The sequence below is a fragment of the Dromiciops gliroides genome, chromosome 2 (genome assembly GCF_019393635.1).
Source record: "Dromiciops gliroides isolate mDroGli1 chromosome 2, mDroGli1.pri, whole genome shotgun sequence".
NCBI classification, from domain to species: Eukaryota; Metazoa; Chordata; class Mammalia; order Microbiotheria; family Microbiotheriidae; genus Dromiciops; species Dromiciops gliroides.
Window position 1 is genome coordinate 428663793 of NC_057862.1, and position 25231 is coordinate 428689023.

The 25231-nt window shown below is 42.0% G+C and overlaps 1 protein-coding gene across 1 annotated transcript in view; it reads left to right on the forward strand.

Annotated features, from left to right (window-relative positions):
- The first annotated feature begins 545 nt into the window (after positions 1-545).
- The window catches only part of RXRA (retinoid X receptor alpha), a 441222-nt gene continuing 416536 nt past the window's right edge, over positions 546-25231 (forward strand). The window contains exon 1 of the mRNA XM_043981047.1: positions 546-638. Coding sequence (XP_043836982.1) covers positions 560-638 — 79 coding nt within the window. The 5' untranslated portion in view covers positions 546-559. The remainder of the gene's footprint in view (positions 639-25231) is intronic.

A 25231-nucleotide genomic window follows, 5' to 3' on the forward strand; every position in this document is an offset into this window, starting at 1 on the left:
TAGCCCAAGTACAGAGAGGGTGTGTTCCCATCTTTCCAATGCCTGAGAATTACTCATTTAAAATTCATTTCAGTGGACTTTTTATATACCTATTTTATGTCTGTTTATTTAAGTTACTATGGTAGTGTCTCATGAATGATATTTAAGGAGAAACTTGGGCTTTCTAACTCAATTGCTGTAATTTTCCTTTAAAATTTCTCTCCTCCTACCTCCCCTGTCTCCTTTTGGAACAGGAGTCTGGTTGGACTGGACTGGGCTTCAGTTCAGGGGAGGAGAGAGTGCCCAACATGTGATCTGGGAATTGGGAATTTCGGAACAAAATCCCAGCTAAATCTCTCTGTCATGTCTTCATTTTTTCCCCCTTTCCTTCTTCTCTCTCCTTGTTAAAACAACATCTTTGAAGATTAAAACAAATCGGTGGACTGATTTTGCTTCCTTGCCTTTCTCCTGACTTTCTGAAGATCATTTCCCCCCCCCCCCACCCGGATAATCCCTCCTCTTTCCTTTCCTCCTCTCCTTCCCCCTCCCCCCCCCCAACTCCAAGTCAAGGGACCTTCTCATGCCGTCTGTTCGCCCGTACCTGGACCAGGTGCTCCTGAAGGAAAACATGGATAGCTTCTGTCTTGGCTTTGGACTAGGTAAGTTTTTGGTTTTTCTGCTCTTATTGGCTTTCAAATGGACAACTCCATCAGTATTGCAAAGCAGGATGCACATGGACTGCAAACCCAAAGGCTTTCCAAGCATGTGTCTGTCTTCTATGTATAATACCTAGATAAGATAGCAGTAGCAAGATGGAAAGAGTCAGAACCGGGTTCAAATCCCAGACCTGCCACTTGCAACTGTGTATCTTTGGGTAAGCCATTTTATAGTCCTTGGGCCTTAATTTGCTCTTCAAAGTCAGCAAGACATCCAGGTCCATGTTTTCTCTAGCTTTCTCGCCACCTCCTGAAGACTACCAGATCCTTATGTGAGGCTTGGGGCCTGGAGGAACTTGTAAGGGAACTTTGCAGGAGAGCTTGGTCCCCAGACCTAATGCATTTTGCTCCAAACACATTTCCCCTTGATTTTTAAAACCCACGTCTGGATTACAGAGTCCATCCGTCTGTTTTTAATTTATTCACACTAAACTCATCAGAATGTTCTTGGGTAACCACTGTTTGATGTCACCAAATGCTGCTGAACCTCCTTTTGCCTTTTATCTGAGGAAGAGGAAGCCAGGATTGTGCCAAAACAAAACAGGATGAGTCAACCCTCACAATCTGAGTTGAAATTGACATCCCAGTCCAAGTGGTCTCAAGATTCAATATAAGGCATTTCCCAGGCTCATTGGAAGCCTTTTATTAGCCATATCAGGCTTATCCTTGCTGCTGGTAAAATTGTACTTAATAAGCACTGGATTGAACTCTGGATAGATGGATAATAATAACAATAATAATGATAACAATAGCATTTATATAGCACTTACTATGTTTCAGGCACTGTGCTGAGCTCTCTATAAATATTACCTCCTTTGTCCCTCAAAAGAACCCTGGGAAGTAGGTACTATTATTATCCTCATTTTTAAGTTGAGGAAACTGAAGTTGACTTAAATTTAAGTTTAAGGTTTAGTGACTTGCCCAATGTCACAGGCTACTAAGTGTCTAAAGTTGGATTTGAACTCAGTGCACTCTGACCCAACATAAGTTTTGGTTCTGCCCTCCAACATCAGAGTTTTACAGTGGTCTATTGCACTTGGCCAGGGAGTAGTCAGTACCAGCTGCAATCAGTCTTCTCTCAGAACCTAAAGAATCTAGATACAGTACCAGTTCTATCCTATCTTGGGTGGGAGGGAAGACTAATTTATGGGAGATCATTAATTTTCCTTTCAATGGCACTCTTGGGCACTTGGTGGGTAAACCTGGAGAGCTGTAAGCTCTTATAGACTTCAGGTGAGGGGGTAGACCCTAGGTTGAAAAGTGACTACTTCTTTCTATTACTTATTACCAAGATGGCAAAAGGCAGATCATGTGAGGGAGAATCATGGTAGGATATGTGAACAAAGTTCAAAAGAATCACCCAAATGATTAGTTTGGTGAGAGAAGGAAATAGATACTGTCAGGATAGGGTACTAATAGGGAGATGGCAATTCCAGACCAGTGAGTCCAGATCCACCTACTACCATCAAGCCTTACAAATCAACCCCTCCCACTGTACAACAACTATGCTATAGGATGTGCCCCAAATCAGTTCTCTCCAAGCCCCAAGCAATTGGACACTTTGCAAATAACTGCATTGTTTTTATATCTACATACAGGTAAATGAAAGCTCAAACACTTTTTAAGACAATTGTTTTCAGTTCTTAGTTGCAGACCTCGATGAAAATGCATAATTACTTTGGCTATGTCAGTGGGTAAGAATTTACCAGGAATGAGGTGTAAAAAGGATTGGGGTAGGTCCCACAGCTAGGGAGATAAGAGATAGGAAAAACTTTGTCAGATGTGACAAAGCCTGAGGCTTGGGACACTGCTCCATGGCCCAATTTCCTGGGGAGAGTCTCCTAACCTAGATGGGGAAAGTCAGTCAGTCAGTCCATTGTTATTCCTTTCACTTCCATTCCTTCCACCCCCATCTTTCAATATGGGCAGCTGCCACGTCTGTCCTCCTTCTGCCCCACCCTCCTTTCTGTTCTTCTGTCAAAAGCCCTCGAGTTGGAGGGAAACAGATCCCGACAGCCCCTGTGTAAGCTTGGGCAATGAACTTGGGTCCCAGAGAAATAACTTTCCCCTATGTGTCTGGAGCCAGGAGATCATTAAGAGGAAATGTGAGATCTAGTGAGTCAGAGCTGGGACCTGCAGGGGTCGGATATATGTCGTCACTCAAGAAATCCCTTCCCATTCTCACTGTGATTTGGAAACTGAATCTCTTGCTGTAACCTCCTCCTCCCTTCCTTGCTTCCCAACCCCAATTTCACTAAACTCAGTGTTTCTTCTCAGGGTGGGCCCCAAGGCAACTCTACTTGCCCTGCTAAGGTTGCACTTACTAAGAGTCTTGGGGAAGGGGGCTGGTCTGAGGGCCCTCTCCGGGCTATGTCCTGTGAACATCTGTGATGGTATCTTAATAACAAGGAGAATTGTCATACCTCAAATTCCTAGAGCATTTTTGTCCCTGAAAAGTTCTAAACAGCTTAAGGGCATGGTTCCATGAGTCCACAAAGTTTGCCCATTTTAGGGTCGGGAAAAGAGATCTGGAAAGATTAAGGTACGCGGTCATGATCCCAAAGCAAAGGAGAACAAGAACTCAGAGATCTGAGACCTATATTGCTCCTATTGGAAGACACTGTGTTTCAGTAGCTTTGTGAGGTAGGGAAGAAGAAAAGGCCTTCTGGTTTGACCTGTGTGACAAGGATCAAGTTCTAAATTGCGTGGTCAGAAGAAAGGAAAAGAAGATACTTGTAGTTATTTGAAACCCCATAGAGAGGGCAGATTAAACGGGCAGCTCATTAGTGAAGTTCATTTGCCTTCCCTCCCAAAGTCCGGCTTTGCCTCCTAGAAAAGTGACATTCGTCTGGTTTTAAACTCTACCTTCAAAAGATGTCAGTTTCATGCTATACTTCTTCCTTCACTGCCTCCGCTCCCACCCAGATGACTTCTCGGGCTCCCCCCAGTGCTGGTGCCAGCCTGATGGGGAGGGGAGGAGGGGAGGTTGAGAGAGTATCAACCCATAATTTTCTGGCCAGAGAATTGCAGAATCGAAAGATTGATAGCAACTTGGGCCTAATTCACAAAAGTCTCTGTCTCTCTTTGTTGCCCCAGCCATTATGTCATCTGGGCTGGGCCAGCCAGATGCTTAGGTTGAGTCAGTATCTCCCAGTGAAGTACCATTTAAGGGGTGCTGAAAGGCCCCTTACTTCCAAATATCTCACTCCCCAGGCCTGCTGGAAAACCCCAAATTCCCACAATTTGATCTAAGGAGCTGTGTCTCCAAAAGGTCTCTGCTAAAATGTAAATGTTACTGGGAAGAGGTCATCTTCAGGGCAGAGTGGGCTACCTTTGCTAGAGCTCCCCATCTTGGCTCTTTTCTGTAGCCATCAAATCTAGGACCAAAGTGTTGGGGTTCTAGTGCTCTACAAGTCAAATTCCCTATTGACCTCTCAGAATTAGGTTGGAAGCAAACTGAGTTAGAAGGTCTGGAGAGTCACCATGATGCATCAGGGGCTGACAGGGGCATGACCAAAGTCAGCCTGAGTAAAAAACCAAGGAAAGTCACAATAGGAATAATCGTGGCCAATGTTTATATAGCACTTTGCATACGCTATCTTATTTGATCCCAATAATAACCTTGGGAGGTAGGTGCTATTATTATCCCCATTTTCCAGATGAAGAAACAGGCTAAGTGGCTTGTCCAGTGCCACCAGGGAAGTGTCTGATGAGAAATTCAAACCCAAGTCTTCCTAACTCTAAGTCCACTACTGTCTAATGCTCTACTCTGTCTCCTTAGAAGAGAAGAAGGAAAAAGAGAAGCAGGGGAGACAGGATCCAAGGGGACCAGGTTGGAAAGTCATTCTAGAGCAGAAGCTGGGTGCTTGCTAATAAGTCAACAAATTATGCTAAGAGGGCCTTCCTAGGAGATGCAGGGACTTCTGAGAATGGTTGGTTACCTGACTCCATCTTCAGCATGTCCCTTATCTTAGAAAAAACAATGTTTAAGACATTTGTAGTTCTATTGGTCCTTCCTTATTCATGTTTTAAGTAGGGGTTTGAATTCCTAGCTGCCTTTTGAGCCAGCCTCCTAGTCTTTCTCATCTGGGCATAGTACTATTGCAAAAAGGAAGGAAGAAAGGAAGGAAGGAAGGAAGGAAGGAAGGAAGGAAGGAAGGAAGGAAGGAAGGAAGGAAAGAAGGAAGGGAAGAAGGAAGAGAGGGAGGGAGGCAGGGAGGGAAAGAGGAAGGAAGGAATGGAGGGAGGAAAGGGAGAAAGGAAGGAGGAAGGAAGGAATATATAAAGAAAGAAGGAAAGAAGAAGGCAATGGAATAAGAAAGGAAGGAAGAAAAGAAAAGACAAAGGGAAAGAAGGAAGGAAAGAAAAAGAACAACAGGAAGAAAAGGAAGGAAGGAAGAAAGAAAGAAAGAAAACAAGCCTGGTCATGGCCTCCTTGCAGTCTCTTCCTCTCGCCTTCCCCACAATGCCCAGCATTGCTGGGCACACAGGAGACTCTCCATAAAAACTAGCTGAATTGATGAATTGATCCCAGTCCCCAGGCAGAAAAGCTTTCTCCACCAGCCCCACAGAACTGAAGCCAGAGAAAGAGAAATCAAAGCTGCATTTGTTTGACTTTGAAAGTGTTCAGTCACACCCCCTTGAGAGTGACTCACTGAGTCTCCTGGGAGTCCCCACTAGTTGGAATCTTCCCCAGCAAAAATACTGAATATGGGATTTCCCCAATACCTCCCAGCCCCACAACCCTGGTACTGGCATCCCATTCCCTTCCCTTCCTTTTTTGGAGTGGGAGGGGGCTGCATGTTGTTCTCCCTTTAGGCTCAGTTTCTGAGGTCCAGATGACTCAGTTTAACTCAGATTCCCCTTGAACCCCCAGCAGTTAGCTATGGGGCTCAGTGGGTTGGCTCTGAGCCTGCATGCTTCATTGTTTAGAGATGACGTCCCTAGCAGAAGATCTAGCATGGAGAGAGGTGGGGGGGGGGGAGGAGAATCAAGGACTGTTTGCTCTATTTTTATACCTCTGTGTCTAGTACAACAGCCCTCGTAAAAAGGGTAGAATAATTCCCATCTCAAAGGGGTGCTGTGAGCTTTAATTAATGTTTCCAAGGGGTTTTAAAATCCTCGGATGAAGGACTTCTTATAAATGCTAAGTATTGCCATAAAGGAAAACTGCCGTGGGACCATAAGACTCATTTCAGAGAAGAGCAAATTGCTAATTGTTTGTGGTTGTTTTCTTTCTTTTTTTGCCTGGGTGTTTAAATTGATATGTAATACAATGGACCATCTCACAGGTTGTTGGAAGCTGCTCTTTGGAGCCTGGGCTGATCTGGGAGCCCTCAGCTTAGCTCAGCTCAGGTGAGTCTTCCTAAAGTGTTGATGGTGTTCAATTTATACTAAGAGGCAGGGGGTTGGAACTAGAGTGGATTGATGCAATGAGAAACCCAGAGACGGCTAGATGGCACAGTGGACAGAATAATGTACAAAACACCAAAATTCCAATACCGATTCAGTCATTTGCCAGCTGTCACCTCTCTTAGCCTCAGTTTCCTTATCTGCAAAATGGGGATAATAATAGTACCTACCACACAGGGTTGTTGTGAAAATCAGATGAGATAACATATGTAAAGTGCTATATAAAGCTTAAAGTGTTATACAAATCCTAGCTATTAAAATGACTAAGGCAGCCTTGCAAATTAAGTTGGGTCCACAGGAAAGCAGCTGATTTTAATCTCAATTAAAATAGAAAATATGGCCCACTGTCTTCTCCTCTCCTTTTTTTTCCTCCCAGGGGTAATGAGAGTTAAGTGACTTGCCCAGGGTCACATAGCTAGTAAGTGTCAAGTGTCTGAGGCTGGATTTGAACTCAGGTCCTCCTGAATTCAGGGCCAGTGCTTTATCTACTGCACCACCTAGCTGCCCCCCTCCTCTCCTTTTTGACCCCATGCCCGACTCCTAAGCCCTCGAACTTTTTTTGGCCAAGCTACTGATGGTCCTTGTATCATGATAAGGGTAGTGTTGGTCAGTTCCATTTGTCATGTGCTAAGGAGGCCGCGTGGCAGATTGAATTCCCACATTCAGGTCAGTTGAACAACTATTTTCAAATGCAAGGAGACTCAATCTTCACACCTTCCCCAGGTGTGAATCCACAGAATCCTTTGCCTGCCTCAACTCTGGAATAGGAATCACAAGACCTAGATTTGAAGGCTGCCTCCTCCACCTAATAATTGTGATTTTGGACAACTAGGTGGAGTAGAAAGAATATTGATTCCAGAGTCAGGAGACCTGAGTTCAAATCTCACCTCTGATGATTACCATCCATGTGACTGTGGAATAGTTCCACCATCCCTGAGATCTCAGTTTCCTCATCTATAAAGTATGGGGATTGGAATAGATCACTGCTGAAGTCCCTTCTTGTTCTTAGGGTCAATGAACTCATTTGACCTCAGTTTCTTCATTTGTAAAATAGAGATAATGATCATACCTCCACTATTTACCTCACAGAGTAGATGCGAGAACCAAATGACATAAAAATAACAATAGTAACTGAAATTTATGGAGGATGTCCCCAAAGTCTTGTTGTTGTTTACTCATTTTTAGTCATGTCTGACTCTTACTGACCCATTTTTGGGGTTTTCTTGGCAGGTACTGGAGTGGTTTGCCATTTCTTTCTCCAGCTCATTTTACAGATGAGGAAACTGAGGCAAATGGCGTTAAGTGACTTGCCCAGGGTCACACAGCTAGTCATGTCTGAGGTTGGATTTGAACTCAGGAAACTCAGGTTTTCCTAACTCTGGGACTGTATTCTATCTACTGTGTTACCTGTTTTTTAGCAGCTTAAGATGCGTAATACCTTAAGATCTGCAAAATATTTTGCATATATTATCCCACTGATGCCTCATTACTACCCCCATGAAGCAGGTACTACAGTATTGTTATCACCATTTAATAGGTATTATTGTTATTATTATTATCATCATCATCCCCCAATTAACCTCATAAAGGTTAAGTGACGTGCTGGGGTTTATGCAGCTGATGTGTCTGAGGTAGGATTTTAGCCATCATCTTCCTAACTCTTAGACTAGCAGTCATGTGGGAAAATACTACAAAACACCGAACCAATGTAAGAAATGATCAGCTCTAAAATGGAGTGAAAGTGGCAAGTTCAAAGACAAGAAAGAAGGTAATTGTAAATAATTACTAGGGGGCAGCTAGGTGGAGCAGTGGATAAAGCACCGGCCCTGGATTCAGGAGGACCTGAGTTCAAATCCAACCTCAGACACTTGACACTTACTAGCTGTGTGACCCTGGGCAAGTCACTTAACCCTCATTGCCTGGCCAAAAAAAACAACCAAACAAAAAAACCCAGTACATAATTACTGTGCAGCAAGTCTCTGTTCTTCTCTTTCTCCTTCTGTCTGCACTGGAGACATATTATTTATGCATTTCTTTCCCTTGCTTTTTCCATTCTTCATGAGGAGTCTTGTTGATAACTAGAACATTCTAACTCTCTAGACTCACTACCAAGGAATACTGGAAGCAAAGGGAGGAAAGGATGATGGTAAACAATTGTGAACCATAAAACTGAGGATGATACTTCCATTGGAAAAAAAAAATCCCTTGGAATTATATTTCTATAACTTCTATACCTTGACCACATAGCCCTCACATAACCTATGAAGGGGACAGTTAGGTAGGTATTATGGTGTCTATTTGTGATAAGGAAATTAGGGCCTAGGTAAGTTAAGCCAGATCAGTTGGGGTATGGTGAAAAGAGCAGTAACTGGGAGTTAGGAAATGTGGCTCACTTCCCTCTCTGAGCCTCAGTTTCCCTATCTATAAGCTAAGGAAGTGAGACTAAGATGTTCTCTAAGGCCCCTTCCATGTCAGATGCTCTTAGGTTCCAGGGTCCTTCATAGCTCTACGGGCTTGTGATTCTTCTAAGGTCCCATCATGATTGAGTGGCAGAATTCAAACTAGAACCTACATCTCAGTTTCCAGGTCATAATTTTTTTGTTTTGTTTTGTTTTATTTTTTCACTAAACTTCTTTTCTCTCTTCCTGAAGACCAGAACAATGACATATGAGAGAGGAAGGGAGGGAATCATCATTTATTAAGTACCTACTACATGCCAGGCACTGTGCTAAGCGTTTTGCAATCATAATTTCATTTGACCCTCACAACAACCCTGGGAGGTAGGTATTATTACTATGCCTATTTTACAGATGAGGAAATGGAGGTAGACAAAAGTTAAGCGACTTGCTCAAGATTACACAGTTAGTGTCTGAGGCTAGATTTGGTCTTAGCCCTTTCTGACTTCAGGTTCAGTGCTCTATCCACTGTACCACCTAGCTGCCTCTATGATGCTGTTCAGTGTAGCTCTCTCTCTCTCTCTCTCTCTCTCTCTCTCTCTCTCTCTCTCTCTCTCTCTCTCTCTCTCTCTCTCTCTCCCCTCCCCTCTTTCCCTTTCTCCACACACACACATATGCACACCTGGCCAGGATTTCTTAAGAGGTCAAGGTGCAAGCACAAGGAAGAATATGGAGAATTAAGGACTATCCTTAGTGCCTCACAACAGGCACACCCTGAATTGTTCATCCCCTGGGTTGTGTAGATAATAACTTTTGTATTTTCTTCCTAAATTACTTTCTCCAGCAATGTAGTCACCCACCCCAACACCTTTTCCTGTAGGCACTACATGTCTGGGAAATCATTCATCTTCATAAAAATTCCTCTCCTTAAAGCTGAAGTCAGGTCATAAGACCATGAAGATAGAGGTTTTCATCAAGGCAACCTTTGACCCTAAAGCCAGGCCTGATCATCATGCTCTGCTTTCAAGATCCTATGTCTCTCAGATCCAGTCAGGATCTGACCTTTATGGCCTGGAATCTTATTCTCCATTCAGAATCATCCTCCCCATAGTTGTTGCTGTTATTCGGTTGTTTCAGTCTTGTCCAATTCTTTGTGTCCCCATTTATGGTTTTCTTGGCAAAGATACTGGAGTAGTTTGCCATTTCCTTCCCCAGTTCATTTTACAGATGAGGAAACTGAAGCAAATAGGGTTAAGTGACTTGCTTAAGGTCATATAGCTAATAAGTGTCTGAGACAAGATTTTAACTCATGGAAAGAGTGTTTCTGACTCCAGGCCCAGTGCTCTATCCACTGCACCACCTAACTGCCTTTCACATGTACATACATACACACATGCATATTTAAATGTACTTTCATACATATATACATACATAGGTATATATACACACATATACATAGCTCTCTGCTCTCATCTCTCCTAATTATAGTAATCCCTTCTATGTTTCTTCACTTTGTGCTCTCTAGTGCTTCTAGCTGCTTCTGCTAAGGGCTCACTATTGACTGAGAGTTGAAAACACTAATGAAATTAAACAATCCCATATTGTGGAGGTTTATGGGGAGGGGGAGTATATGAGGAAAAACCTCTAATCCAGCCTATGAACCAGAAGTGCTGAGCTCTGATCACACTGTTGATAGGAGCTTTCATGAACATAGATACCACCCACTGCTGGAAACTGCTCCCCCGCCCCCCCAGGACTAATCTAATTTAGCACTTGAGGCCATGGTTAAAGGAGGCAGACAGCCAGAATGCCAAGGAGTTAGGCAGGGATGTTGCATGAGAGAGACAGCGAGAAAGAGAGAGATGGAATGAGAGAGAAAGAGACAGAGAGAGATTGAGACAGATGGAGATTGAGGCAAACACAGAGGACAGACAGAGCATTTATCACATGCTTACTATATAGATGTCAAGGCATTGTGCTAAGTGCTAGAAATGCAAATACAAAAAAAAGATATCCCTAACCTCAAGGAGTTTGCATTCTAATTGAAGAAGATACAAGGAAGCTGGAAGTGTGGGAGGGAAGGGGATTAACATAGAGACAAGATGGAAAAGTCTGTAGAGTTATGAGCAGAACAGGGAAAGAAGCATCTTCAGAGTAGTCAGGGAAGTGAAAAAGACAAAACTCGATCTGTATCTTCAGGAATGGGTAGGATTCAGATGAAAAGAGGAAAAATAGGGGAATTCTAGATGAGATAAAGGCATGAACAAAGGTCTAGGGGGTACTTTTAATCTTTCATTATCTTAGAAACATCTTGAGGCCTGGGTTCTCCTCAATCTCTTCATCTCCCTAGGTCTCAGTTTCACTATTTGTAAAATGAATGGGTTGGAGTAGATGATCTCTAAGTTCCTCTTCAGGTTTGATATACTAAACCCAATATACTAAGCCCCTTACCTACAAAAACACGGAAAAGAACCATCTGAGCAACCAATCTTTGGGAAGGAGCTGTCCATGGTGCTGAAGTGGCTGGGCCAACTTCCTTTTTGACTATTGTGACTTTCACCTGTCAAATTTGTTTATTACCTGTTTCTCATTTCCTCTTTGCAGCTTCACTGACCTGGTCAGGCCATTTTTCTTATTGGTTGGTACTCAATCACTTCCTCAATAACTATTAGCCCTAACTTTCTTGGAACTGATTGTTGCTTTGTCTCTACTGCCAGCTACAAGTCTACTCTTCCCAAGAGCTGATATTTGGGATTCCCTAGTGATGAGACCTGGAGCACCTACCACACTGGCAAAATTATCTGTCCAGGATAGCTTAGATGTCTTTTCCCATACTCCTAAGGTAATTTTCTGCAGCTTGTTAAATTTTTTGAAATTAGTTCAGGTCTCTCTGAAGACGTTGTTAGAATGGGGAAGAAGACTGCTCTTGGAGCTCTGACAAACAACTGACCATAAAACCCAAAAGATCTACTACAGTTGCCCCAGTGGTCTTCCCAGTCTGCTTCTATGGCCTCTCCCTACAAATACCATCTTAAAGCTATCACCTTTAGATGGGCAGGACTCTTCTGAAATATTTACTGTTTCAGTGGGGGAAAAAAGCAACAAAAACCAAAATTTCTACCAAGTTGAGGGAAAAGATAGAATGGAGCAAGACCTGCTTCTTTCCTGAAAGAATATGACAATTATAGTGTTCATTTTAAAAAACAGTCTAAGTAGGGGCAGCTAGGTGGCGCAGTGGATAAAGCACCGGCCCTGGATTCAGGAGTACCTGAATTCAAATCCAGCCTCAGACACTTGACACTTGCTAGCTGTGTGACCCTGGGCAAGTCACTTAACCCCCATTGCCCCCCAAAAACCAAAAAAAGTCTAAGCAATTAAAAATGGAAAATATTCATTTTCCACCAGGCTAGAGGAATATTCTCTAGCTTTATAGGAATGCATTCAGGGTTAATAGCTTTTGATTGAACATCATTCACTATAAGTAGTCTCTCAAGCTAGTGTCCAGCTTGGTATCCTAGAGAGATGGTTTTGTCAGAAGTACAGTGGGTTTGAAGTTAGAGGACCTGGGTTCAAGTCCCAGGTCTGCCACATTCTGAGTTATACTAAGCAAGTCACTTCCCTTCTGAGTCTCAATTTCTTTTCTGCCAAATGAGAGAATTAGACTAGATGATTCCTAAGGCTCCTTCCAGCTCTAGAGCTATTTGGCTGTTCTCCAAGGCAATTTTTCCTAATCTCAGTTCTCTCATCTTTCTCACCCCAGTCCCAGGCAATAGTAGAACTCAGTAGTAGCTAACTCCTGGCAACCATGAAATCCTTGATTTCCAAACCATTGCCTTGTCTTTCCCTCTTATTCTGGCATATTCCTTACATTCCTTAACCTGAAGTTCCCTGACTATGCCTCAATCCCTAACATAGTCATAGAATAGAATATTTGAGCTGGAAGGGACTTGACACAATTAATTCAACTTCCCGCCCTTCCCCAACTCTGTTTTAAAGATGAGGAAATAATTTCTCAGTAAGATTGACCAACTTACTCAACATTACATGGCTAGCAAGTAGCAGAGGCTATCTCCTGCTTTCCTTTCCAGTTCCATCCAACCCTGGAAGGCTTGGCACTTATTTTCCTTCTCTCGTGCTGGTAAATCCTCTAAGTATTCTTTGACACATTCGAGGAGTGTGCATGTAGAATTGTTCATATGAGATACATTCTAATCTCACTAAAGAAAACTGAAGGGGAGGGGTAGGAGTGTTGGTCAGAGAGGACATTGTCAGGAACTGGAAGGAACATTCAGGTGGCAGCCATTGCGACAACAGGGAAGAGACATAATTTGGAAAGGGGCAAGATGAGCGAGGACCTAAGGGAGGAACACAAGCAGTTCAGACTTGTAAAGCAAACTCTCCTTTCCTGGAGAAAATGTCCTTGGGGCGTTAGGCTGCTTGAGTGAACAACATTTCAGGGATTGGAGTGTCAGCTAATCGGAAACAGATTAAATGTCCTGCACATACTGATGGAATTAAATCTTAATAGTCCATGTGCCCAATCAAAGGCATCTGGATTCAAATAATCGAAACCTGCTCCCAAAGTACTTTCAGGTCTGCAACAACTTCCCCCTAAACCCAGCCTGGACTGATCTTGCTAATTAAAACTACAGCAAGGACTGAGAGCCCCAAGCAGCTGGATTGGCATCTTCCAAAAATAAATAAATAAAAGTATTAGATGCCTGCTGCTCATGGAGAAGTTGACACGGATTATGTTTGTGCATTGAGCAGAAGAGATTTTTGTAAATTTAATTATAATTTAAGTATAAAATATGTCACATCTGTAGGAGTGGGGTGTCTAGTGCGTAATTACTTCATAGTGCTATCTAAACGTGACACTTTGCAGTGCCTCAATGTGCAGTGGGAGATTAATTTATGGCCCAGTAATAGGCTAAAACAGTATTTAAAGTCATTTTGTCCAATGTCCAATGAAGGAAAAATTGCAATAATAATTATTTAGCCATTCATTTTATTACTTTTCAGCTTCTGCTCTATTGTTCTGCCCCCATTCCCTCATCTGTGCGATTCAGCAGCATGTCTGGTGGCCAGCCCCCAGCCCACTCTGCTGGCCCCTCTGCCATATGTATTCCTCTATTAACAGATGCATGGCTCTCCTTTCATCCCTAATTTGGCAGCAACGTCACCCGATAAAGCATCAGTGCTGCGGTTTGGAGTCGGGAGAGCAGGGAAGATGAAAACCCCAGCTCAAACTGATCCTCATTAACTGAGTTAAAGCAGAATTTATTGGCCACTCAGGATCGTGAAGAATCCATTTCACCACCAGGGCTGGGGTTGCCAGAGAAAATCATTTTGCCCCCTCCAAGCCCCACAGTCTTCTGGAAGGTTTGTGATAGGAAAGCGCAGGCAAAAACAGGGTATGGAAGGGTGGGGGAAGTATGGAGAGTGAGCGCATTAACCTCAGAGAAGGTAACTTTTTATTTTTATGGCCCTACTCTGCCCAGAATCAGCAGCAGTAGAAAGATAATAGTCACTGTCTTCTCAGGAAATCCATGTATAATTGCATAAAACCTTCACACCTCTAGCAGGAGATCATCAGTCACTGGTCTTGGATTTTTTTTAAGGTCTCAATTATGAAGGGTGGGAATGGGCTTAGAAACTTAGGAACAAAAGAGAAGGGAGTAAGGCCTTGGAACTGAGGGGTTGCTGTGATCTTTTCCACTGCTTTATATACTGTTTGTGGGGAACAAATATTTAACTGGCTACTGGAAGAACACAAGCCTTACCATGTGGTCTTTCTACACCTCTAACCAGGCTGAACCAGTCCCAGGTGAGCTGGTTTTACAGATGGCTAGGTGGCATAGTAGATAGAGCTCTGGACCTAGAGTCAGGAAGACCTGAGTTCATATCCAGCCTTGCCCACTTAGTAGCTGGGGGACCCTGGGCAAGTTACTTAACCTCTGTTTGCCTCAGTTTCCTCAACTGTAAAATGGGGACAATATTAGAACCTACATTACAGGGTTGTTGTGAGGATCAAATGAGATAATATTTGTAAAGTGCTTAGTACAGTGTCCAGCACATAGTAGGTACATAATAAATGTGTGTTCCCTTTCCCCCCTTCCCCTTTGAAGGCCCAGCTCTCCATGGTTCCGATGGTACCTTCCTATCACCTTAACAATGAGTTCAAGGGTGGAAGGAGAGAGCTGGGAATAGGCATTAGAAATAAACTCCCAGGCTTCCTTGAACCCATACCAGATTGGAAGAAAGGAATATTAGTTCTGGGTTCATAGCATGCTCATTGCTGGCATACAATTGTGGCACTGGTCCATCTTTTGTGAAGTTGACTGTATAGTGTTTGAGAGAATGTATGAATGAACCTCTAAGGCAGGTTCTGGGAACCTTGCCCCAGCTTAGCTTGCCTGGGGGCACCTCAGCTTTAGTCCTCCTCTGATATCATATGCCCTAGCTTTTGAACACCTGGAGATGATCAGGAATCCATATAATGTGACTGATTGTACTGCCCTGAGAAGTCTACATGTGCTCCATTATTGGACTTTGTGCTGCTCAGGACACCACAGAGATCATCTGAACAGGTACACTGTGTGCTGAAAATCTGGCTTAAGGTTCATGACAATCACTAGAAAAGGTGACCCGATGGTGCTGCTTTTCATGATGAGGATCAAGAAAGGATGAAGATGAACAATTTTCCCTAAAGTCCTTTATCTCTTCTCAGTTACAGATGGGTGGCTCTGAGATCTTAGGAACAGATTCTAACATTTATGTTAGACCTGGGACATGTATCTGGTCATCCTCTTTAGAACATTGGTCATGGTTTAATCAGCCACTAAGTCCTATCAATTCTTCTTTGATGTGGTCTTTGTGGTGGTAATAATATTTACAGTATGACCTTCAGAGTTTGTTGTGAACAAAGTGCCTTTTTATAAACAGGAAAGCATGATATAAATGTAAGCTATTATTCCTATTACCATAATAATAACAATAATAAAAAGAATCAATAATAAGTAGTCATCGTCATTGTCATAGCAGTGGTCTTTGTCATGGTCATGTTCACTACAACCTTCACTCTGGGGAAGATAAATTATTCACCACTGGAGTAAACTCTGGTGAAGAGTCAAGTAGAACTGGTTGAGAATGAGTCCCTCAAGCATACTTCACTACTCTATGACCAGCCTGGCTCCAGAGCACCAACCCTCACCTTGACTAGACATTGGAATGAGGACCAGCACATCTGCTCTGCTGGTGATAGTGCCCATGCTATTTACCTTTTTATCAAGGACTGGTGATCAAAGTAACTTGGGAAGGGCATGACCATCTATTTCCCTGTGACTTTACTTTGTATCCCTATGATTCTGAGTCCAAGGCTGACTAGCCAATAGCTTCTGTCCCTGACCCTCATACCCATCTGGGTCAGTCCCACCCTTCTGTTGTCCTTGTCCCTCTCTTTCCTACCCTTCCATTGTGTACCACCTTGAGAAATTATATCATATACATTTTATATTTACTTACATTGCACATCTTCCTGAAAGAATGCAAGTTCTTTGAGGAAGGGACTGTTTCATCTTTCTTTCTTTCTTATCTTTGAATCCTAAGTATAACACCTAGCACTGTGCCAGACACAGAGTAGGCGCTTAATAAATGTTTGTTGAATTGAATTTTATCTATCTCTTCCTCTTTGTTCCCCTTGCTATCACCCTAATTCAGGTATTCATTATTTCAGGCCCAGACTATTGCAGGTCTCTTTCATCAAGCTTCAGTTTGTCATTCAAAGCCCAATACCACCTCTATCCAACTGATCTTTTCAGTCTCATCTGCCATTGCTCCCCTATGTGAACTTGTTGATCCAACCACAGTGGTTTATCCCCTGTTCGCAGACACACCCTATACATTCTCCTCTCTGAACATTTGTGGATCTTATTGCCCCTACCCCAAATGGCATCTTTTTTCTTCTCAGCTTAGTTGAATCCTATAATCCTTCAAGGTCTAGTTCAGTTCCACACCTCAAAGTTAAAAGTGCCAAGAGAAGAAAAGTCACCTAGTACTGGTCAGGCAAAGAAAATGTGAGTCATGGTAGTTGGCCACTCCCTTCTGAGGCACACTGGGGAAGCCATGCATTGGTCTGACATGAATAGTTAGGAAGGAGGAAAGCTGTCTTCCTGAGGTGTCTAGTATATAGAGAGGTTTCTGAGACTTGTTAAGACTAATGACCACTGTCTATTTCTTTCCATTCATATGGAGGCAAATGATGTTGCCAGAAGAAACTTAGAACACATTTCAGAAGATTAAGTCCTACATATGAGATGGAAGACCTCAGGGCATGGGTGGTGTTCTCAATACTCTGCTGATTAGATGTAGGGGCCTCAGAAGAGGTAAAGCAGATTTTGTAAGGGAGCAGCTGGCTCAGAAGATGGTGTCTGAGAAGGGGATTTGGCTTTCTTGATGACAGCTTAAGAAAGAGGAATGATGAAATATTGACCAGGGATTGAGAGCACCTACTTCAGGAGAGTCAAAATACATTTATGTGGAGACATAGGTGCACATAGAGAGTCCATACAGCTCACACTGTAACCATATTTAGGCTGGGACAGAGTTGGGGATCTGATCAAGAAAGCTATAAAGTGAAAATGAAGAGATGGGGGGAAAATCTCACATATCTGCCAGGCCAGACACCTCGGAGGTTCAGCACAAGAAGAAGATTGTTGTTGGAGTGGACCAGTAATTCACAGAGATGATATGCAAAAAGAGCAGCAACAAAACCTTTGTTGAAATAAAAATAATAGGAGCCCTGGGAAGAAGTAAATACACCATCTTATAATTTATCAGAGATGAAGACAAAATCTGATGTTGGCCATAGATTTTGGAATGAATGGGGGAAAAACATTTTACAACACTTACTATGTATAAATGGCTGGGGTTACAATAGAAAAGGAAGACAGTTCCGGTTCTAAGAAGCTCACATTCTAATGGAGGAGAAAACACATTTAAAGCTTGCAGATCAGATGGAAAGCTCCCATAGTCCTTAGGGTGCAGTGACAAGGCAGATGGTAATGCTTCTTTTTAATGTCATTTCCATTGATATAATTATATCAGTTTCTGATTTTGAACCATTTGAAAATTCTTGGGATCTTCATAGAGAAAACTCCCCCACCCCAACCCTGGATCTTCAGTAGCTGTAGCTGCATCATCCACAAAAGCAATTTTGGCCATATTTCCACAGTATTACCTCTTCAGATGATATTCAGGGAAGGTGGTCAGCAAGCAGAACCAATGGCCTAAGGAATTCTGACCCTCTCAGTGCTCTTGAGCTTACCCACTCATTAGTGGCAGCTGGTCAATAGTTCTGATAGTGGGAACGGAAGAAGATAAATCCCTTCTACACAGGATTTGTTTCCCTCAGTGATGGCTGCAGGGGGTCTTGGGGAAAATGTCATTTTTCAAGACTTGGGTTTAGAGTCTTAGGCTACCTCCATTGTAGCTTGACTTGCCTGGAATATATTCTTTTCTGTCTCTCTCAGGGTGCTCTGATGCTTTGGCTCTGCTAACTTGCTTGCCCTAGAGGAAGACTACATTTAATAACAACAACAACAGCAACAATAATAATAATAGCTAACATTTATATTATGCTTTAAGGTTTTCAAAGCATCTTGCAAATACATCTAATTTCAAAGAGTTCAGAGATAAATAGTCAGATCCCATGGTATAATATTCTACAGATGAACTTGGCTCAAGAGGGACGGGAAGCTCTCAAAAATTAAATTCTGATGATCCAAACACAAACAATTCCAAGGAGAAAGAAAAGACAGTGCTGAGAGACCAGTGTAGTTTCACAGGGAAGTCACTGACTGCCTTAAACATTTTTAATTAAATTTCTTCCAATTATCAAGCCTTTTTTTTCTTTCTTCCATCATTTCATACCTTCCCCCAGGGGAAAAAAAGAAAAATGTAACCCTTGTAATAAATTAGCATAGTTAAGCAAAACCAATTCCCATATCAGACAAATCCAAAACTCTGTGCCTCATACTGCATGTTAACTCAGTACCTGAAAGCACTCCTCTTTCAGGAGGTTGGTAGCATTCTTCCTCATCAGTCCTCTGGAATTATGGTTGACTCTTTTCATTGATCAGAATTCATAAGTCTTCCAAAATTGTTCATTTTAAAAACATACTTGTCAATAGTTGCTGTTGTAGTATAAATCATTCTTCACATTATGCTTAGTTCACTTTGCTTCTGTTCATACAAGTCTTCACCATCTCTTTTTTCATTTTTTATAGCACAGTAGTATTCCTTTATATTCATATACCATAATTTACTCTAAAGGATTGAGTCTAGCAATTTACACAGGGAAAATCAAGTGGATGTTAATTGCATATGTCCCAGATTATAAAATATGGTTGAATGGACAGCCCATTAAACTGGTCCATACAGTGCATACATAGATCTTCAACCATCACTAAAGATAGGTAATAAACTGAAACCAGAACTGATGAGGAAGAAGTGAGTAGGCAGGATTTCATCTGGGAAATTTCAGTGCTTTCAGTAATCCTAAATTGTTCCCTATTGCCAAGGTGTCTTTTTGATGCCAATATTCTTATGGAATTTTGAATCAAAATTGCAAGTGACCTGAATGGCAATAAAGAGATGTATAATAGGAAGAAGCAGGCTGCAGCATTTTTATAATAATAACTCAAGTATAAGAAATGGTATAAAAGACCTCATGGTGGTGTGAAAAAAATTTACAAATCTTAAAAAAACCCTTTCATGCTATTCACAAATGTAAGTTGTTATTATTATTAAAAATGAAATAAATCAGGACGGACAAGTACGGACTGGGTGGGCCAGTCATATAGCAAGACTGAGGAATAACATTGTTTTTGTTATTCATCCTTTGTTCTCAAAGAGGACCAATGACATCTGGAGGGTGATGTCTTAACTTGCAAGTGAATTGAATTTAAGTGAGGCAGAGCTGAACAAAGTCATCAGCCTCACCCTTTCCTCCAGAGTCATCATAGTCCAGTGGCAAGAAATAGGTCAGGGTGACTGGTAATGGCCATTAGGGATAACAGATCAAAAGCTTAAGAGTCAAAATGTTTTAAAATGTTAAAATATCTAGAGGGAAAATTCTAGTCAATGCATGGGCAGATTCTTTTTTTTTTTTGTGGGGCAATGAGGGTTAAGTGACTTGCCCAGGGTCACACAGCTAGTAAGTGCCAAGTATCTGAGGCTGGATTTGAACTCAGGTCCTCCTGAATCCAGGGCTGGTGCTTTATCCACTGTGCCACCTAGCTGCCCTCTCTATGGGCAGATTCTTATTGGAATATTTACAGAAAGACATGGAAATGATGAGGAAGTAGAGATAGATTCTGGTTTGCAATGGTGAAAAGGAGACCCACATCAGAGATCTCAGAATCTTAGAAGCATAGAAGTCCATATGGAAGATGGAAGCAAGGGCTTCCAACTCAGGATGAATTTTTAAAAATGATAAGGTGCCATAATAACCGTGACTGGGGCAAAAAATATCAAAACAAGCTGAAGACAACAAAAGGGAAATTTCAAAGTCTGGAGCAAGAGGAAGGTCAAATAAACAAGGCACCCATGGCTTTGGGGAGGATACGATGATGGTGACCAGCAATGGCGAAGAAGCTAGACTACTCAACTCTTTTTTTCCTTCTGTTTTCTCTTCCAAGGACAAAAACCTTCAAACTGGGAATAGTGACATAAAAATGGATAACAAAATTAAGATAAATGATGAGATGTTAAGAGATCACCAGACTTGAATGATGTGCATCCCAGAGTATTGAAAGAACAGTGGGCCTAAGAGCTCAGTCGTAGTTAATGGGTTGTTTTTTTTAAGCCAGGAAGATTAGTGGTACTATAGGATTATAAATGGAGAAATGTTCCTATTTTCCAAAAAAGAGAAAAGGATGATTTTTCATAATAGGACAAAGAGCTTGATTTTGATTCCTGGAAAGATTCTGGAATGAATTATAGGAGTGGCTTGTGAGCATTTAAAGAAAGAAGCAACAACCAGAAAAATAGCTTCATACAGAATTAGATCATGCCAAAATAACCTCTGGTCTTTTTTTAATGGGGTTTCTAGATTGGTAGGTTCAAAGGATGCCACAGACATAGTTTGGCTAGATTTCAGCAAGACATTTTGCCCAATTTCTTATGTTATCTTTGCGGACAAGATGTGATGATGTAAGCTAGATAAATGATAGCCCATTTAGATGGATGGAGAGCTGGTTGACTTACTAGCCCCCCAAAGTAGTGATTAATGGATCCATTTCAACAAAGAGGGAGCTCTCCAGGGGAGTGACCTAGGGCTCCAACCTCGGATCTATACTGTACAATATTGTTATCAATGATGTAGATGAAGGCATGGATGTCACATTTATCTAAATTGCAGATGACACAGAATTTGGACATTTAGCTAGCATGGTAAATGACTTTCAGGATTCACAAGGATCTTAAAAGGTTAAAATGATGCATTTAATCTATTTAAGATAAAATTTAGTAGGGATTCTCCTCACTGGAGAACTTCAAGTGGAAGCTCACCAACCACTTGTGGGGGATGCTCCTGAACCATAACTAGAAGTTTTGTGCCTTGGGCACATTCAGTTGGGGGTGGGAGGGATTTACAAACCAAACACCAGCTGGGTCTACCCTCTAGCAGAAGGCATCACAATATAACTCCAAACAACCTGTCATTTAATTCCCCAGTCAAATCCTAGGAGAAAAAAAATGTTGCTGAAGCTAACAGAGCTGTATATAAAATCTCCAGCTAATGTACTGTCCTCTTAAGCAAGATAGAGCATCAGTCTATCCTTTGTTTTCAGGACCATATGTCTCCGACAATGAATTTGCCCTGGCAGCAAGGCTCAAGAATGGGGACAGTGAGGGAAGTTGGGCTCTAGGAGCAAGCTACCCTAGTAACGAGACCCTGGGACCACCAGTGGGAGGATGTACCACTGCATGTCTGCACCCTGGAGGCAAAATTCCAGTCATGCCCTGTTTAAGTAGTTAAGGCTCCGTCTGGGTTCTTATTAAGAAAGAGATTGGGGGGGGTGGGCAGTGATGCAGTGGTGCAGTGGATAAAGCACCAGCCCTGGATTCAGAAGGACCTCAGTTCAAATCCAGCCTCAGATACTTGACACTTACTAGCCGTGTGACCCTGGGCAAATCACCTAACCCTCACTGCCCCACAAAACATAAACAAAAGAAAGAGATGGGACTATGCTACCTTTAAAGTCCCTTTAGTATCTTTAATATTATTCTAAGAAATTTCACCTCCTCCAAAAAGACTTCCCTGACCACTCCAATCTGTAGCAGTTCCCTATAACCTCCCTGGGAGTCCTTCTAAATTAAGAACACTCACTATAGTAATCAGAATAAGGGCTTTCTGAGTTCAAGGAATTTTTAAAATGAAGAGACGATCAATTTTTCCTTTGTTGTTATTTTTCGGTCGTTTCAGTTGTGTCTGACTCTTTGTGATCCCATTTGGGGATTTCTTGACAAATATAATGGAGTGGTTTGCCATTTTCTTCTCCAGTTCATTTTACAGATGAAGAAACTTAGGCAATTAGGGTTAAGTGACTTACTCAGGGTCACACAGCTGGTAAGTGTCTGAAGTAGATTTGAACTCAGATCTTCATGACTCCAGGCCTGGCATTCTATCCATTGCACCCTCTTCAATTTCTTTATTTGGTGGCTAATGCCTTTCTAAATGAGTGATTATATGGTAACTCAGTGGTCTGCACTTGAGAGAGGAAAGGGAAATGAACTCACAAGCCTTATTTGTTCAAAAGAACTCCAACAACATTGAAGATGGGAGTGAGATTGGTTGGTCTTCCTGAGCTGTTTCTGAATAGGCATGATGGTGTGGCACCTTCAAAGATGGCTTCTCAGCTGTCTGTCCCTTTTTTGTATAGGAAAAGTCTCATCTCTGACATGTTAGAGGGTCTCCTTCCCTTTGGTGGTTTCCGGATAGTTATTGTTGGAGAAAAGGTATCATCTGCTATTTCTACATCCAGATCTATACTTTGGGAGCCTAGGGTGCACTCATTAGTTGAAGGGAATGAGATCATGAGATTGGGATGATTCCCCATTTATTCAAGGTGAGCTAACAAGGAGAACATGAAGGGTCTATGATACCAGGTGCAATGGGACTATTTGAACCCAAATGGAAACTTATTAAAGTAGTATTGGGAAAAGAGAGGGAGACCTTTGGGGCTGATTTGGGGGAGGGGGGTGAAAGGAATAAAAAATGAACACTTACAGGGTCCTAGCCAGTTGTTTTAGACATTCTACCTAGGAATAGTATTAAGAATATTAAATTGGAATATTAGGAATACTAGGAAGATTAAATTGACTGACAAGTGCCAAAGAGGCTGACTTTGGGGTTTTCTCAAAGTGAGGATCAGAGATCTCATGGAGTCTTTCCCCCTCAGATTCTATATCTCAGTGGATGCTAATTAAGGGGAGGAAAAAATAAATTTCCCCCACACCAAGATCCTAAAAGGGGTGGGGGAAGTTCTTAATTACCACTATAGCTATGTATAATGTATATATGCATGCATATACTCTATATTATCCATATCAATTGACTTCCATTCCTTAGACTGAGAGAGGGTAGCATTTGCAATTATGGAATTCTAAGAAGCAAACACCTCCCTATCCACAGCATAGGAAAGGGTTGGAGAAACCACAAACCAGACACCATGAAATGAATAGTGGCAGGCATAGCTTAAAGGTCCCTATAACAACAACAACAACTCATTGGCAACTGTGACTTTGTATTGTTGGTGAGTTTTTCATGCACGTGTGCCTTGTCACTCCAATGGATTGTGGGGGTGGAGATTATGTCTCCTAATACCCCATAGTGCCCATAATATAATAGGTGCCTAGTAAAGGCTTGAACGAATGACTTGGTAGACTGGAATTATAGACAACAAAAAACAGTAATACAGAAAAGGGTGTGATTTTGTGGGAGGTCTCCTCTGAAAGCAAACCTGAGATCTTCCCCTTTCCTTTCCCTACAGGCTGGCTTAACCCAGAATAAACCACCTGCATGACTGGGCTTTGGGGGTACAGAATTGGTATAGAATCCCAGAATACTAGAACTGGGAGGGAACTTAGATATCATAGAGCACCACCCTCTTCATTTTACAGGTTTTGAAACTTGAGCACTTAAATGGTTTTTCAGCTTCATATGGTTAGTAATTGGCAGTCAGGACTTGAACATAGCTGGGCTGACTCCCAGTACAATGCTTCTTCCATCAGGCCATACTTCCTCCCCCAAGAAGTTGGAGGCTGAGATGGTGAATTAGTGAAATGCTGAGTGGGACGTCTGACTACTTGTTTGTTGCTGTTGTTGATGTTGGTGGTGGTGGGTGGTGATCCTTTGTGAGGATGCTAAGCTGGACTATTGGTTGAGCTGCCCTTCTGAAGGCAATGTGGTGGGTTGCACTCTTCCCTGCATCTGGATTGCCTCTTGAATTTCCATCCATCTTTTAGAGCATAGGCCAAACATCACCTCCTTCAAGGAGCTTTTTCTCATCAGCACTGACTTTCTCCCTTAGACCTCAGAGAGCTTTCACAGAGCAGCTAGGTGGTGCAGTGAAGAGAGCACTGAGCCTGTAGTCAGGAAAGATGAATTCCAATCCCACCTCAGACATTTATTAGCTGTGTGGCCTTGGGCAAGTCACTTAGCCTATGTCTGACTCAGTTTCCTTCACTGTAAAATGGGGATAATAATAGCACTTACCTCCTAGGGTTGTTGTAAGGATCAAATGGGACATTTATAAATAGCTTAGCACAGTACCTGGCACATAGTTGACACTATATAAATGTTATCTTTCATTTGAATTACTATTAGAATAATAACTAGTAGAACTATAAATGCTATTATTCTAATAACTATTATCATATCCTTCTAATGATTTTTTAAAATTGATGCCTTCTTTCTATTTTTATACCATTGACATTTCCTAATACCCCCATCCCTCCAACTGCCCTCCCAGTCACAAATAGAAGCACCTCAGTGAAACCAACTGACAAAGCAATGACTTTTGATGGTGTATCCAAAGCTCAGCATCTATGACTCCATCTCTTTCTGCTGAGAAGAGAGAGGTATATTTCATCATATGTTTACTAGTTTTATGGCCCTGGCCAAGTCACGTAACCTCTCTGTGCCTCAGTTTTTTCATATGCAAAATGAATTTGATGGCATCAAAGATCCCAGATATAAATCTATGACCCATGCGTGATCTTTGTGAATTGGTTAATTGGTTATTACCTTTAATAAGAGTTCAGTAGTCTTTTAGCCTTGTTTTCATGTAATGAGCTTATAATGTTAATGTTTTATATAATTACTGTGTTTGTGTCTTATTCTCCAACTGTGTGTAAAGCTTCATGAAGGCTAGGAATGAGTCAATCTAAATTTCGAATATCTCCCTCAGCACTTAGTGCAAAGCTCTGGGCATAGGAGATTCAATTAGTAAATGTTGGGATTCAGGGAATCTGTTGTCCTCTTTTCTGAGTCCTAACTGACTCACTGCATAATGTGGGGTAAGTCCCTGTGACTTTCTGGGCCTCAGTTTCTCCAGCTGCAAAATGAAAGGGTTTGGTAAAATAGCCCTCCAGGGGGCAGCTAGGTGGCACAGTAGATAAAGTACTGACCCTGGATTCAGGAGGACCTGAGTTCAAATCTGTCCT